The 12819-nt window shown below is 45.9% G+C and overlaps 1 protein-coding gene across 1 annotated transcript in view; it reads right to left on the bottom strand.

The window, feature by feature from the left end:
* Positions 1-12819, bottom strand: part of LOC102985248 (mucin-16) — a 97875-nt gene that overhangs the window by 29514 nt on the left and 55542 nt on the right. The window contains exons 6-10 of the mRNA XM_055091348.1: positions 12420-12690; positions 11766-12120; positions 9256-10352; positions 7957-9129; positions 5940-6044 (exon numbers count right to left, since the gene is read on the bottom strand). Of these exons, the coding sequence (XP_054947323.1) occupies positions 5940-6044; positions 7957-9129; positions 9256-10352; positions 11766-12120; positions 12420-12690 (3001 nt within the window). The remainder of the gene's footprint in view (positions 1-5939; positions 6045-7956; positions 9130-9255; positions 10353-11765; positions 12121-12419; positions 12691-12819) is intronic.

Genomic DNA, 12819 nt, shown 5'->3' with positions numbered 1-12819 from the left:
TCTGTGGAAACACTTTAGCCAAAGAATAAGTTTAATCAGAGAAGTGAGAAAATGCAGAAACAAAGAAAAGCAGTCAAACAAGACTAAATAATAGTTTAGTCATTAAGCAAAGTCAAGGACTTTTAGGTCCTTCTCGAGGGCTATAGATAATATTCTGAGCCGTATCCTGTGAGCTGTCTTGTAGAGACTGAAACCCCTACCAGGTGGAAGAAGTTAACTACATGATGACCAGACCGTAGCCATGACATAAGCTGCCACAATTCCGAGAATTTGCCTCAAAGAAATGGAAACAAACCGACCCTAAAACTGAAGATTAACTGTACTTAAAACAATCAAGATGACGCTGGTCAGACCACTGATGACCAATTTCAAGATGACTGTGAGAGCTGACTGTGTTGTTTCTGCATGTAGCCCCCTCCCTCCGTCTATAAAAGCTCTTGCCCACTGGTTGTGGGGGTGGGAGTTGGCCTTTGGACAGGAGTCTGCCCTCCCCTCTCCCCGCAGTTGCTGGCATCCAAAATAAAGCAAACTTTCCTTTCCGCCAACCTTGCCTCTTTATTGGCTTTTGAGCGGTAAGCAGTTGGGCCCCACTTTCGGTTACAAATAATAATATCATAGCTGGAGACCTCTCATTTGTTAAGTATCCTATATTAATTATCATTTTAAACCTTTAAAATTATTACACAGTAATCACTTATATTTTATGGATGAAAGAGCTGATCCTCAGGGAGGTTAAAATTTTTAGATAGTACATCCAAAGACTTGACTTTATTTAATGCACCCACTACCTATTTTGATGTAGATATTTCTCCCCACACTTTACAGATAAGAGGTTAAGCAATATATCCAAGATCATCAAGTAAGTAGCTACTGGAACCAGTACGCAGAGATTTTTGATATTTAATTACATCTAGAGTGTCAAGACCAGGAATTAAACTGTAATTCATGTAAGTCTAAGAACTTTACCTTTTTCAATAAACTATTCAGGAAGTGAGAAGGAGATCCAGGGAAGTTTGGCCAAGCACGGATAGCCCACAAGACTGTGGTTAATATTGCCATTCGCTAAGGAATGAGGTTACAAATGGATTAAAAATAATTTTTTTGGCTGCATTGGGTCTTCGTTGCTGCGCTCGGGCTTTCTCTAGTTGCGGCAAGTGGGGGCTCCTCTTCATTGCGGTGCGCGGGCTTCTCATTGTGGTGGCATCTCGTTGCAGAGCATAGGCCCTAGGGTGCACAGGCTTCAGTGGTTGCGGCGTGTGGGCTCAGTAGTTGTGGCACGCGAGCTTAGTTGCCCCGTGGCGTGTGGGATCTTCCTGAACCAGGGCTTGAACCCGTGTCCCCTGCATTAGCAGGCGATTCTTAACCACTGTGCCACCAGGGAAGTCCCACACAAATGGATTTTTTAAAATGGGTTTCAAGTTTGTTGTTTTTTTTTTTTGTATTTATAAAACAAAGTCCTCAAAGTTCTAGTCACTTTCTATAAATTTCTCTGATATATTTATTATCTCCTCAATGAATAACAGTCAGAGAAATAGATGTGGGAACTCCTCCATGAATTCTTGACCACCCCCTGTTCCCAGATGTTCTCTGTACTCTCCCTCTGAGCCTTTGTTCAAGCTGTTTTCTCTACCTGCCATGCCCATCTCTCATCGGTTTTATGTTCTGCCCTTCTTCAAACCCTAGCTCAAATCTACCTTTACAAATCCATGTAGGAATCCATCTCTCCCTTCTCAATATTTCCTCATCATACTGTCTGAACCTGCACTGTACCACCCCTCCCAGTCTGCCTGGTAATATCTACTGATGTCTGACTGCTTGGCATATTGTAGGTGCTCAACAAATATTTGTTGAATGAATGAATGAATGAACAAATACATGGATGAATATGTACATTAGCAGGTCTCCTCTGACTTGAGAGAGATCATATATCTTTGTGCTTAAGAGCTTGGGCTCTTAAGCCACATTAGCATTCTGGCTCCTCCACTAAACAGATGTGTGGCTCTTTAAGTTGTCAGATCTTGCTAGACCTCCATTTTCTTATCTGTAAAGTAGGAATAAGTACAGTGGTCAGCTCAGAGTCTTGATAAAAATGCACCAAGCACAATGCCTCCTGGTTTGTAATAAGATGTTACCACTACAACCACTACTATTTATCTACTATTACCACTGTTATTACTACTCTTGCTACTACCTACTGCTACTACTCTTTCTCACTACTCTTACTACTCTCACCTACCATTTCTGCTGTTATTACTACTGTTACTACTACCACTGCCACCACCCAACATTACTGCTGTTACTACTACTATTACTACCTATTACTACTGTTATTGCTGTTACTACTACTATTACCACCTATTACCACTGTTATTGCTACTGTTACTACTACCACCACTACTACTACAGTCTACTATTATCTACTATTGCTAGAGTTATTACTACTGTTACTACTATCACTGCCTCTACCTACCATTTCTGCTGTTATTAATACTGTTAATGCTACCACTGCTGCTACCAACCATTACTGCTGTTACTACTACTATTACCACCTATTACTACTGTTATTGCTACTACTGCTGCTGCTGCCTATTGCTAGAGTTATTGCTACTGTTAGTAGCTACAACCACACATTATTACTACTCCTACTCTTTGGACTTCTAATATACAATAAATGTTTACTGAATTGAATTTGCCAGGAACCTTGCTAGCTGGCCAGGGTGACTGGAATTCAGTCTCTGAGGAAGAGTAGAGTGACATTGGCTGAGACAGCAGCTACTGACCAGGCCTTCAGAAAAAGGTCCCCAGGAAGGAGGAAGAACTACAGGGAAGCTTCTCTATAAAGACCACAAAGCCTACTGGAGGTTGCTGCAGGGAGAGGGACAAAATGAGGAGGATTTGGACTCTGATGGTGGAACAATGTCCTTGTGTTGCTGGGTATACCCTAAAAAACATATCTCCAAGAGTAGACGTCCTAATGTGTTTAATATGTATTTGATGATGAAGATGATGCTGTTGATGATGATGAGCAAATTACCTAACATGCCTTGTATTTTTGAGCCTCACAAGAACACCGAGTGTATGTCCTATTATTCTTGTCATTTTACAGACCAGGGAAAAGACAGAAACTCAGAGATCATCATTTGCCAAGATCACACAGCTACTGACTGATAGTATGGAAATTTGAACCTAGTTCTCTCTGAATCCTAGACCTATGCTCTCAACCACTGCAGGTTATTAATTCCCTAACCGAGTTTCAGGATCTTGTGGGGGCCAGGATGGAAAGGAAGGATGTAAGAAGAAAATGACCATGGGGGTGGGGTCCTCAAGGATTCTCTAATTTAGTGGTCTCAACCTGGGGCAGTTTTGCTCCTAGGAGACACTTGGAAATGTCAGGAGACATTTTTGGTATCACAGCTGTGTGTATATGGAGGGTGCTACTGGCATCCCGTGAGCAGAGGCCAGGGATGCTGTTGAACATCCTACAGCCCCCTACAACAAGTAGTTATCTGCCCAAAATATCGATAGTACTGAGGTTGAGAAATCCCGCTCTATATTGAAAGAAGCCAATGAATATGGTTAGCTATCCCTCATAAACTTTTCCATCTAAATATTGGTTATCACCTGAAGCTCAGTGATCCATTTCCAAGTGATCTGGTGTAGCCAACTGGCAATGCCTCACTCATATCCCGTAAGCACTCACTGCTGCAGTATGTAATCACAACGGGACCCTAATGCAGCCCCTGTAGCTCTGCACCTAAGGGCTTTCACTTAGCCTGTGTGTCCAGCAGGCTGCAAGTGCTGAAGGTTACCTCCAGGACCAAGCAGCCCATGGCCAACAATGGAAGGAAGTTGGATGATAAACACGCCAGCCACTTGGCTAGGTGAGGTGTTCTATGCTGTCTCCTAGAGGTCCCTAGTGGAACTGACACTCTTTTGCCCACAGCTGTGACCTGCTCAGGAAAGCACCTTGCATTGACTTCCTTTCCTTCTCTTCTCCAGCGCTTCCTGGGACCACCCCCCACCTAAAATAAACTACTTGCCCACATCCTTAACTTATGTCTGCTTCTGGGGGGGAGCCAACCAAAGATACCTGGGTCACAGGATAAGATTAATAAACTGATTGGTGGTGACTCTGTCCAAAGCCTGGATCTGGCAAAAAGCTTCCAAAATGTACTGGTAAAGTAGTCTGGTCTCTAAAAATGTTGGAAAATGGGACATCCCTGGTGGCACAGTGGTTAAGAGTCTGCCTGCCAATACAGGGGACATGGGTTCGATCCCTGGTCCGTGAAGATCCCACATGCCGCGGAGCAACTAAGCCTGTGTACCACAACTACTGAGCCTGCACTCTAGAGCCCCGGAGGCACAACTACTGAGCCCACGTGCCACAACTACTGAAACCTACATGCCTAGAGCCCATGCTCTGCAACAAGAGAAGCCACTGCAATGAGAAGCCCGCACACCGCAATGAAGAGTAGCACCTGCTGGATGCAACTAGAGAAAGCCCGCGTGCGGCAACGAAGACCCAACGCAGCCGAAAATAAATAAATAAATAAACAAACAGATAAATAAATAAATAAAATTTTTAAAAATGTTGGAAGAAACTTAATGGGTATGGGGAACTTTACCGTTTAGCCATGTGGTGAGGAGAACCCCTTGCTATATACACGTGCACCTCTTAAACACTCAGGCAGACCAATAATACTGTATCATGTTAGTAGGTGCCTTTCAGCGGAAAAAATTATACAATCAAATAATTATGTAAAACCCTGTGTTGAATAAGGCTAAACAAGTTTCTTTACAGCAGGATATCTCAGAGCCTTTAACATGCTTATGCACGTTATTACCCTCTAGGAAGGAGCAACATTTTTTTTTTTTTTTGCCACACCATGCAGCTTGTGGAATCTTAGTTCCCTGACCAGGGATTGAAACCCGTGCCCCCTGCAATGGAAGCACAGAGTCCTAACCATTGGACCACCAGGGAATTTCCAGGAGCAACATGTTTGTCAGACTTTTTTGGCCACAAACTTTTTGTCCTTTTGTTAAAGGGCATCCAAGCATTACAAGGGCTTAAAAGGTTTTCTGAATGTTGTTTTCTGCCCGTCTACAGTCTCATCTCCCACCATCTCATCTGTATATTTCATAGTTTAGCAAAGTTGAATTATTTGTACCTCCCAAATATGTCCAGATTTTACCCTTCCCTGTGCCTTTGCATGCAGCTCTCCCTTCTGTCCAGAATGTCTTCATCAGTTCTCCTTGTCTTCCTGCTAAATTCCTCTTCATCCTTTCAAACCTAGCTCAAATGTTACCTCCTCCATGAAGCCTTCCTTCTACATTCAAATACTTTAAAGTTGCATCATATAACTAATAGGGACCTACTCTATAGCACAGGGAAATCTACTCAATACTCTGTAATGGCCTATATGGGAAAAGAATCTAAAAAATAGTGGATATATGTATATGTGTAACTGATTCACTTTTCTGTACACCTGAAACTAACACAACATTATAAATCAACTATACTCCAATAAAAAATTTTTTTAAACTTGCATCATAATTATTTTGTTCCTTTGCTGTCTCCTCTACTGGACTGAGAGCTCCATGGATGCAATGCTGATCTATTTTCATTTGTGCATCCTTAGGTTATGTCATAGTTTCTAACACACAGTAAATTATTAATAAGCACTTTCAGAATTAAGTTAAACTGGGTCAGATTTGTGAAGTTGACATATCCAACCTTGAACTAAACTCACTCAGCATGTTATGAGGGAATGAAAAGTAACATCTACCTGGTAACAACTTGACAAAGATCCAGTTGAGACAGGGAAGCCCATGGCAACTGCACATAGTTCTTTCTCTAAAGAAACAAACATTTCATCCCTCTGGAACAGGAAATAAAGGCATAAGTCTGATTACTGGGAAATAAGCAAAGTTGAACCTACCTCTAAGACTAGCAGACGTGGATGCCAGGGGGACATGGACGGTGGTGTCTCCATGTGCTGCTTCATTGGATATCTTTGTGATACGCTCCACAATGCCATCAGTCCCTGCAGGAGAGGGTAGGGAAGAGACCTAGAGTAACTCATCTCATCCAGAAGGAGAACATGGTCTAAATAGATCCACTTAATTTGACTATACAACGCATTTCTTCTCAACCATCTGTATGGATTGGAACTAGGACTGTGTCCATCCATTCACCCAGAGATTCATCCATCTTTCTGTCCATCTATCCCTATATCTACCCATTTATTCTTCCATCCATCCTTTCTTTTATCCTTTCTTCTTACCATGCATCTCTCCTTTCATATTTCCTCTCTCCTTTCTTTGCAGCTTTTCATCCCTACAGTATTTCCTTCAATCTTTATTTCCTTCAATCCTTTCTTCCATCCATCTTCCTTATTTTCATCCTTCCCTCTATACAATCATCCTTCTATACATCCATCTTTTCTTCTTTCATTTATCTATCACTCCATTCTTCCTTTCTTCCTTCCTCCCATCCAACCACAGTCCTACCTTCTTTCCATTCCACTCATCACTTGCTTACTGAACACCCATCACTCAACTATCAAGCCACGTTTTAAGACATGGGTCAGTAGCCATCAGTGTGTCTAACCTGATTGTGAATTGTTAAAACTAGTTTGGGAAATAATCAAATCACCCTTCTGTACATATTGTCTAGTGAACAGGTGCTGGAGTAGTTGGAGGGCCTTGTTGGATTTGTTCCAGAACAAAATCTGGCATCAAATTCAACTTATCCAAGGAATGGAATCCTCTCAAGAAGTTCCCTACCTCATCTACTGTTCTTTTGGAGGCGGTGTTTCTCCTCCTAGGTCCTAAGTACCTCCCACATCCATAGGTACTTTGTTCCCTCGATTTTCATTCACTCACCTTTTTCTTTCCCTTTTCCCTTGCTGACTCTCTTCTCAATATAGAAACATGCTCAGTTTAAAGGCGGAATCTCTCCTTTTATCCATTTTAAAGGAGGAATCTCTCCTTTTATCCAATCTCTCCTTTTATCTCCTTTATCCATGTATCCAACTGTTGTTTCAGTCCTCTAAAACTCACTGATGCTCCCTTCATTAGAATCCCTGAGGACCCACATGTTGTCAGAGAACTTCTCACCTCATTTCAGTTTGGCTATTCTGTAGCATTTGATGGAACTGACCATCCCTCCTTCCTAAAACTCTCTCTTCCTCTGGCTTCTGTGAGGTCAGAATCTCTTGCTTTTTCTCCTATCTCTTGGACCACTCCTGCCTAGCCTAATGGCTAAGAACACGGGTTCCTAGTGCCATATAGTCTGAGTTCTTTTTTTTTTTTTTTTTTTTTTTTGCGTTACCCGGGCCTCTCACTGCTGTGGCCTCTCCCGTTGCAGAGCACAGGCTCTGGACGCACAGGTTCAGCGGCCATGGCTCATGGGCCTAGCCGCTCCGCAGCATGTGGGATCTTCCCGGACCGGGGCACGAACCCGTGTCCCCTGCATCGGCAGGCGGACTCTCAACCACTGCGCCACCAGGGAAACCCTAGTCTGAGTTCTTATCACTTACCAGCTTTAATGATCTTGATCAAATTACTCAACCTCTCTCTGTATCAGTTGACTCATTTGTAGAATGGGCTTATAATAGTCCCTTCTCAAACTGTGTTCCAATGAGGAGCTTAATAGAACAGCATTTGACACAGAATAAGTGTTCTATAAACATTTGTTATCATTATTGTCATCATCAACATTAGCTGTAATGTTACAACATCCATCATGGTACTATTCAACTACTTGCTTATTTAGCTTTGTTTCCCCGGTGCTTATTTCAATGCCTGGACATGAAAACAGATCAACATATATGTTTGCTAAAGGAATTTCTGGTGCAGTAATAAACTCCTAATTAACTCCTTTTTACCTGTCGGAAAAGAAGCCATTTTCTATGAGCCCCAAATAATGAGAGTGTAGGAGCAGGGGGTCCTTACTTGTCAACTGGGTTGAGTGTGGAAGAACTTGAGAAGAACTTGTCACTGTTCCCAAACCAACACTCTCTGTCATTCTGGTATCCATAATGGGTGGTAAAGATGTCCTAACTGGTTGGGTCCAAGTCTGCAAAGTACTGGCTGTAACCAAGGGTAATGCAGCAGTGCTTCGGCTCTCTGCCTCAAGGTTGGTGTCTACTGTTCTTGGGGTAGCGGGTGAGGAAGTAATCCAATGGGAGACTGGGGTGGTTGAAGAATCAGTGGTACGGAAGGTCAAAGAGGGGAATGGTATTGAAGCTGAAGAAGGTAGACTCTCTGCAGTGGTGGGCATAGTAGCATCCCCAGGGCCTGATTCTGTCCTAGAAAAAGGACTGACTGAGATGGCACCTGGAACTCCAGATGTAGCAAAGGAAGCCATGGCCTCTGACAAAGAAGGTGTTAGTGTGTTATTAGCAAAAATGGTCTCAGCTGAAGACAGCATATCTGTGCTTAGGTAACGTGTATTTTCTGATACAGGCACAGAAAGATTGAATTCTGGGACAGTTACGCCAGCAGACCCTGTAATGGAGGGAGAAGTGTAAAAGCGTGTGACTGTTTCCATTGGAATGTCAGTATACTGTGTAGACAGAGGCTGATCTGGTGCTGATACTTTCACAGAAGACATAACATCAGTCTTGGGACCCTTCAAACCATGAGTGGACAGAGGCGATGTTGGTGTGTTTGTGAGTGTGCTTGAGCTGGAATCCAAGGCTATTCTTTTCTCCTTCAGTCTAGGAGTCAGATGGGAAAGTGTCTTCGTCTCAAAGGAGGAACGCATTGATGTGGAAAGAGTGGTCTCATACACGGAGGAAGCAGTACCCATAGGATATGTGGTGCTAGAGGACGCAGGAAAAATTGGGACAGAGGAACTTAGTTCATCTCCAGAACTGCTAGAACCCCCAGTACTCATTATTGTGTATATGGAAGGAAGAATTTTCTCTGTATCTATGGAAAATTCAGAGGTGGAAATTATCTCAACTATGGGACTACTCAAAGCTGGAGGTAAGGTGGTCACTGCTCCCAAGGTTGTACCCAATGTGTCTTTGGTCTTCCCCAGACCACGGGTGAGAAGTGAGGTCACAGGGGTAGGAGAGGAGGGGCTCCTCCCTGGTAATGTGAATGGCTCAGGGGAGGGTGCTGTCATGGCAGGTACAATCACTGTGGAAGATGGAGAGCCAGTTTCTGTCACAGAGGCAGGGCTTGGCCAGGACACATCCTCGGGACCTCTGCTCCTGAGAGTGGTCATCTCTGAGTGCGTAAAGCTCTGAGTCACAGTCGAGTGAATCTCTGCCCCTGAGGTGTTAGTTGTAGTGCCAAAGGTGGGTGGGTGCTGTGATGTAGCCTCAGTGGGACCTGTTTGGGTGGTCATGGTCACTTCAGCAGATTCTGTCGTCACAGGAGAGGCAGAGGGCCTGGTGATGACGCCTGCAGGTATGTCTGGCGACATCGTGGACTGAACAGGGCCAGGGATGGATGTGCTGCTAGCGGAGATGTGTTCGGTCCTAGAGATCTCAGTAGTCGTATCAGTGGGTGCTTTGGAAAGGACGGCTATTTTCTCTGTGGCTGTGCTGTTCTGCTGGACGGTCCTGGTCTTCCTCAGTTCAGGAGTCAGAGAGGATGTGGAGTGTATCTCAAACATTGTAGTTCCTAAAGAGTGAGGCATTGATGTGGATACAAGAGTGTCCCTAGTGGTGGAAGGAGTAACCATTGGGGATGTGACATGGGATGGCTCTGAGTCAGCTGGGGCAGAGGAATGTGCTTCGTGTCCAGAACTTGTGTTGGCCCGGTGGGTCCCAGCTGTGTTTTTGGAGGGCTGAATTGCATCTGTACCTGTGGAGGCCTCAGAGGTGGACCCTATCTCAATGGTGGTGCTGATCTCACTTGAAGGTGAACTGGACACAGGTTCCACACTTCTACCCAATGTATCTTTGGTCTTGCCCAGACCACGGGTGAGAAGTGAGGTCACAGGGTTAGGAGAGGAGGGGCTCCTCCCTGGTAATGTGGATGGCTTAGGGAAGGGTGCTGTCATGGCAGGTACATTCCCTGGGGAAGATGGAGAGCCAGTTTCTGTCACAGAGGCAGGGCTTGGCCAAGACACATCCTCGGGACCTCTGCTCCTGAGAGTGGTCATCTCTGAGTGGGTAAAGCTCTGAGTCACAGTCGAGTGAATCTCTGCCGCGGAGGTGTTGGTTGCAGTGCCCAGGGTAAGTGGGTCCTGTGATGTAGCCTCACTGGGACCTGTTTGGGTGGTCATGGTCACTTCTGCAGATTCTGTCGTAACAGGAGAGGCAGAGGGCCTGGTGATGACGCCTGCAGGTATGTCTGGTGACATCGTGGACTGAACAGGGCCAGGGATGGATGTGCTGCTAGCGGAGTTGTGTTCGGTCGTAGAGATCTCAGTAGTCGTATCAGTGGGTGCTTTGGAAAGGACGGCTGTTTTCTCTGTGGCTGTGCTGTTCTGCTGGACGGTCGAGTGATTTTCTCTATGGCTGAGCTCTTCTGCTGAACGGTGCTGGTCTTCCTCAGTTCAGGAGTCAGAGAGGATGTGGAGTGTATCTCAAACATTGTAGTTTCTAAAGAGTGAGGCATTGTTGTGGAAACAGTAGTGTCCATAGGGGTGGAAGGAGTAAACATTGGAGACGTGACTTTGGATGGCTCTGAGTCAGCTGGGGCAGAGGAATGTGCTTCATGTCCAGAACTTGTGTTGGCCCGGTGGGTCCCAGCTGTGTTTTTGGAGGGCGGAATTGCATCTGTACCTGTGTAGGCTTCAGAGGTGGACCCTATCTCAGTGCTGCTAGCGGAGATGTGTTCGGTCCTAGAGATCTCAGTAGTCATATCAGTGGGTACTTTGGAAAGGAGAGTGATTTTCTCTATGGCTGAGCTCTTCTGGACATTGCTGGTCTTCCTCAGTTCAGGAGTTAGAGAGGACCACGAGTGAGAAGTGAGGTCACAGGGTTAGGAGAGGAGGGGCTCCTCCCTTGTAATGTGGATGGCTCAGGGTAGGGTGCTGTCATGGCAGGTACATTCCCTGGGGAAGATGGAGAGCCAGTTTCTGTCACAGAGGCAGGGCTTGGCCAAGACACATCCTGGGGACCTCTGCTCCTGAGAGTGGTCATCTCTGAGTGGGTAAAGCTCTGAGTCACAGTCGAGTGAATCTCTGCCGCGGAGGTGTTGGTTGCAGTGCCCAGGGTAAGTGGGTCCTGTGATCAGCTGTGTTTTTGGAGGGCTGAATTGCATCTGTACCTGTGGAGGCCTCAGAGGTGGACCCTATCTCAATGGTGGTGCTGATCTCACTTGAAGGTGAACTGGACACAGGTTCCACACTTCTACCCAATGTATCTTTGGTCTTGCCCAGACCACGGGTGAGAAGTGAGGTCACAGGGTTAGGAGAGGAGGGGCTCCTCCCTGGTAATGTGGATGGCTTAGGGAAGGGTGCTGTCATGGCAGGTACATTCCCTGGGGAAGATGGAGAGCCAGTTTCTGTCACAGAGGCAGGGCTTGGCCAAGACACATCCTCGGGACCTCTGCTCCTGAGAGTGGTCATCTCTGAGTGCGTAAAGCTCTGAGTCACAGTCGAGTGAATCTCTGCCGCGGAGGTGTTGGTTGCAGTGCCCAGGGTAAGTGGGTCCTGTGATGTAGCCTCACTGGGACCTGTTTGAGTGGTCATGGTCACTTCTGCAGATTCTGTCGTAACAGGAGAGGCAGAGGGCCTCGTGATGATGCCTGCGGGAATGTCTGGCGACGTCGTGGACTTACCCAGGTCAGGGTTGGATGTGCTGCTAGAGGAGATCGGTTCGTTCCTAGAGATCTCAGTAGTTGTATCAGTTTGTACTTTGGAAAGGACGGTGATTTTCTCTATGGCTGAGCTGTTCTGCTGGACGTTGCTGGTCTTCCTCAGTTCAGGAGTCAGAGAGGATGTGGAGTGTTTCTCGAACATTGTAGTTTCTAAAGAGTGAGGCACTGATGTGGAAACACTGGTGTGCGTAGGGGTGGAAGGAGTAAGCATTGGAGACGTGACTTTGGATGGCTCTGAGTCAGCTGGGGCAGAGGAATGTGCTTCATGTCCAGAACTTGTGTTGTCCCGGTGGGTCCCAGCTGTGTTTTTGGAGGGCTGAATTGCATCTGTACCTGTGGAGGATTCATAGCTGGACAGTATCTCAGTGGTGGTGCTAATCTCACTTGAAGGTGAACTGGACACAGGTTCCACACTTGGGATGTGGAGTGTTTCTCGAACATTGTAGTTTCTAAAGAGTGAGGCACTGATGTGGAAACACTGTTGTGCGTAGGGGTGGAAGGAGTAAGCATTGGAGACGTGACTTTGGATGGCTCTGAGTCAGCTGGGGCAGAGGAATGTGCTTCATGTCCAGAACTTGTGTTGTCCCGGTGGGTCCCAGCTGTGTTTTTGGAGGGCGGAATTGCATCTGTACCTGTGTAGGCTTCAGAGGTGGACCCTATCTCAGTGGTGGTGCTGATCTCACTTGAAGGTGAACTGGACACAGGTTCCACACTTCTACCCAATGTGTCTTTGGTCTTCCCCAGACCATGGGTGAGAAGTGAGGTCACAGGGGTAGGAGAGGTTGGGCTCCTCTCTGGTAATGTGGATGGCTCAGGGGAGGGTGTTGTCATGGAAGGTACAATCACTGTGGAAGATGGAGAGCCAGTTTCTATCACAGAGGCAGGGCTTGGCCACGACACACCCTCAAGACCTGTGCTTCTGAGAGTGTTCATCTCTGAGTGCGTAAAACTCTGAGTCACAGTCGAGTGAATCTCTGCCCTGGAGGTGTTCGTTGTACTTGCCAAGGTAAGTGGGTCCTGTGATGTAGCCTC

The sequence above is a fragment of the Physeter macrocephalus genome, chromosome 2, assembly GCF_002837175.3.
Source record: "Physeter macrocephalus isolate SW-GA chromosome 2, ASM283717v5, whole genome shotgun sequence".
Classification (NCBI taxonomy): domain Eukaryota; kingdom Metazoa; phylum Chordata; class Mammalia; order Artiodactyla; family Physeteridae; genus Physeter; species Physeter macrocephalus.
Note: the sequence above shows the minus strand (reverse complement) of the source record. Positions and strands in the feature narration are given on the sequence as shown.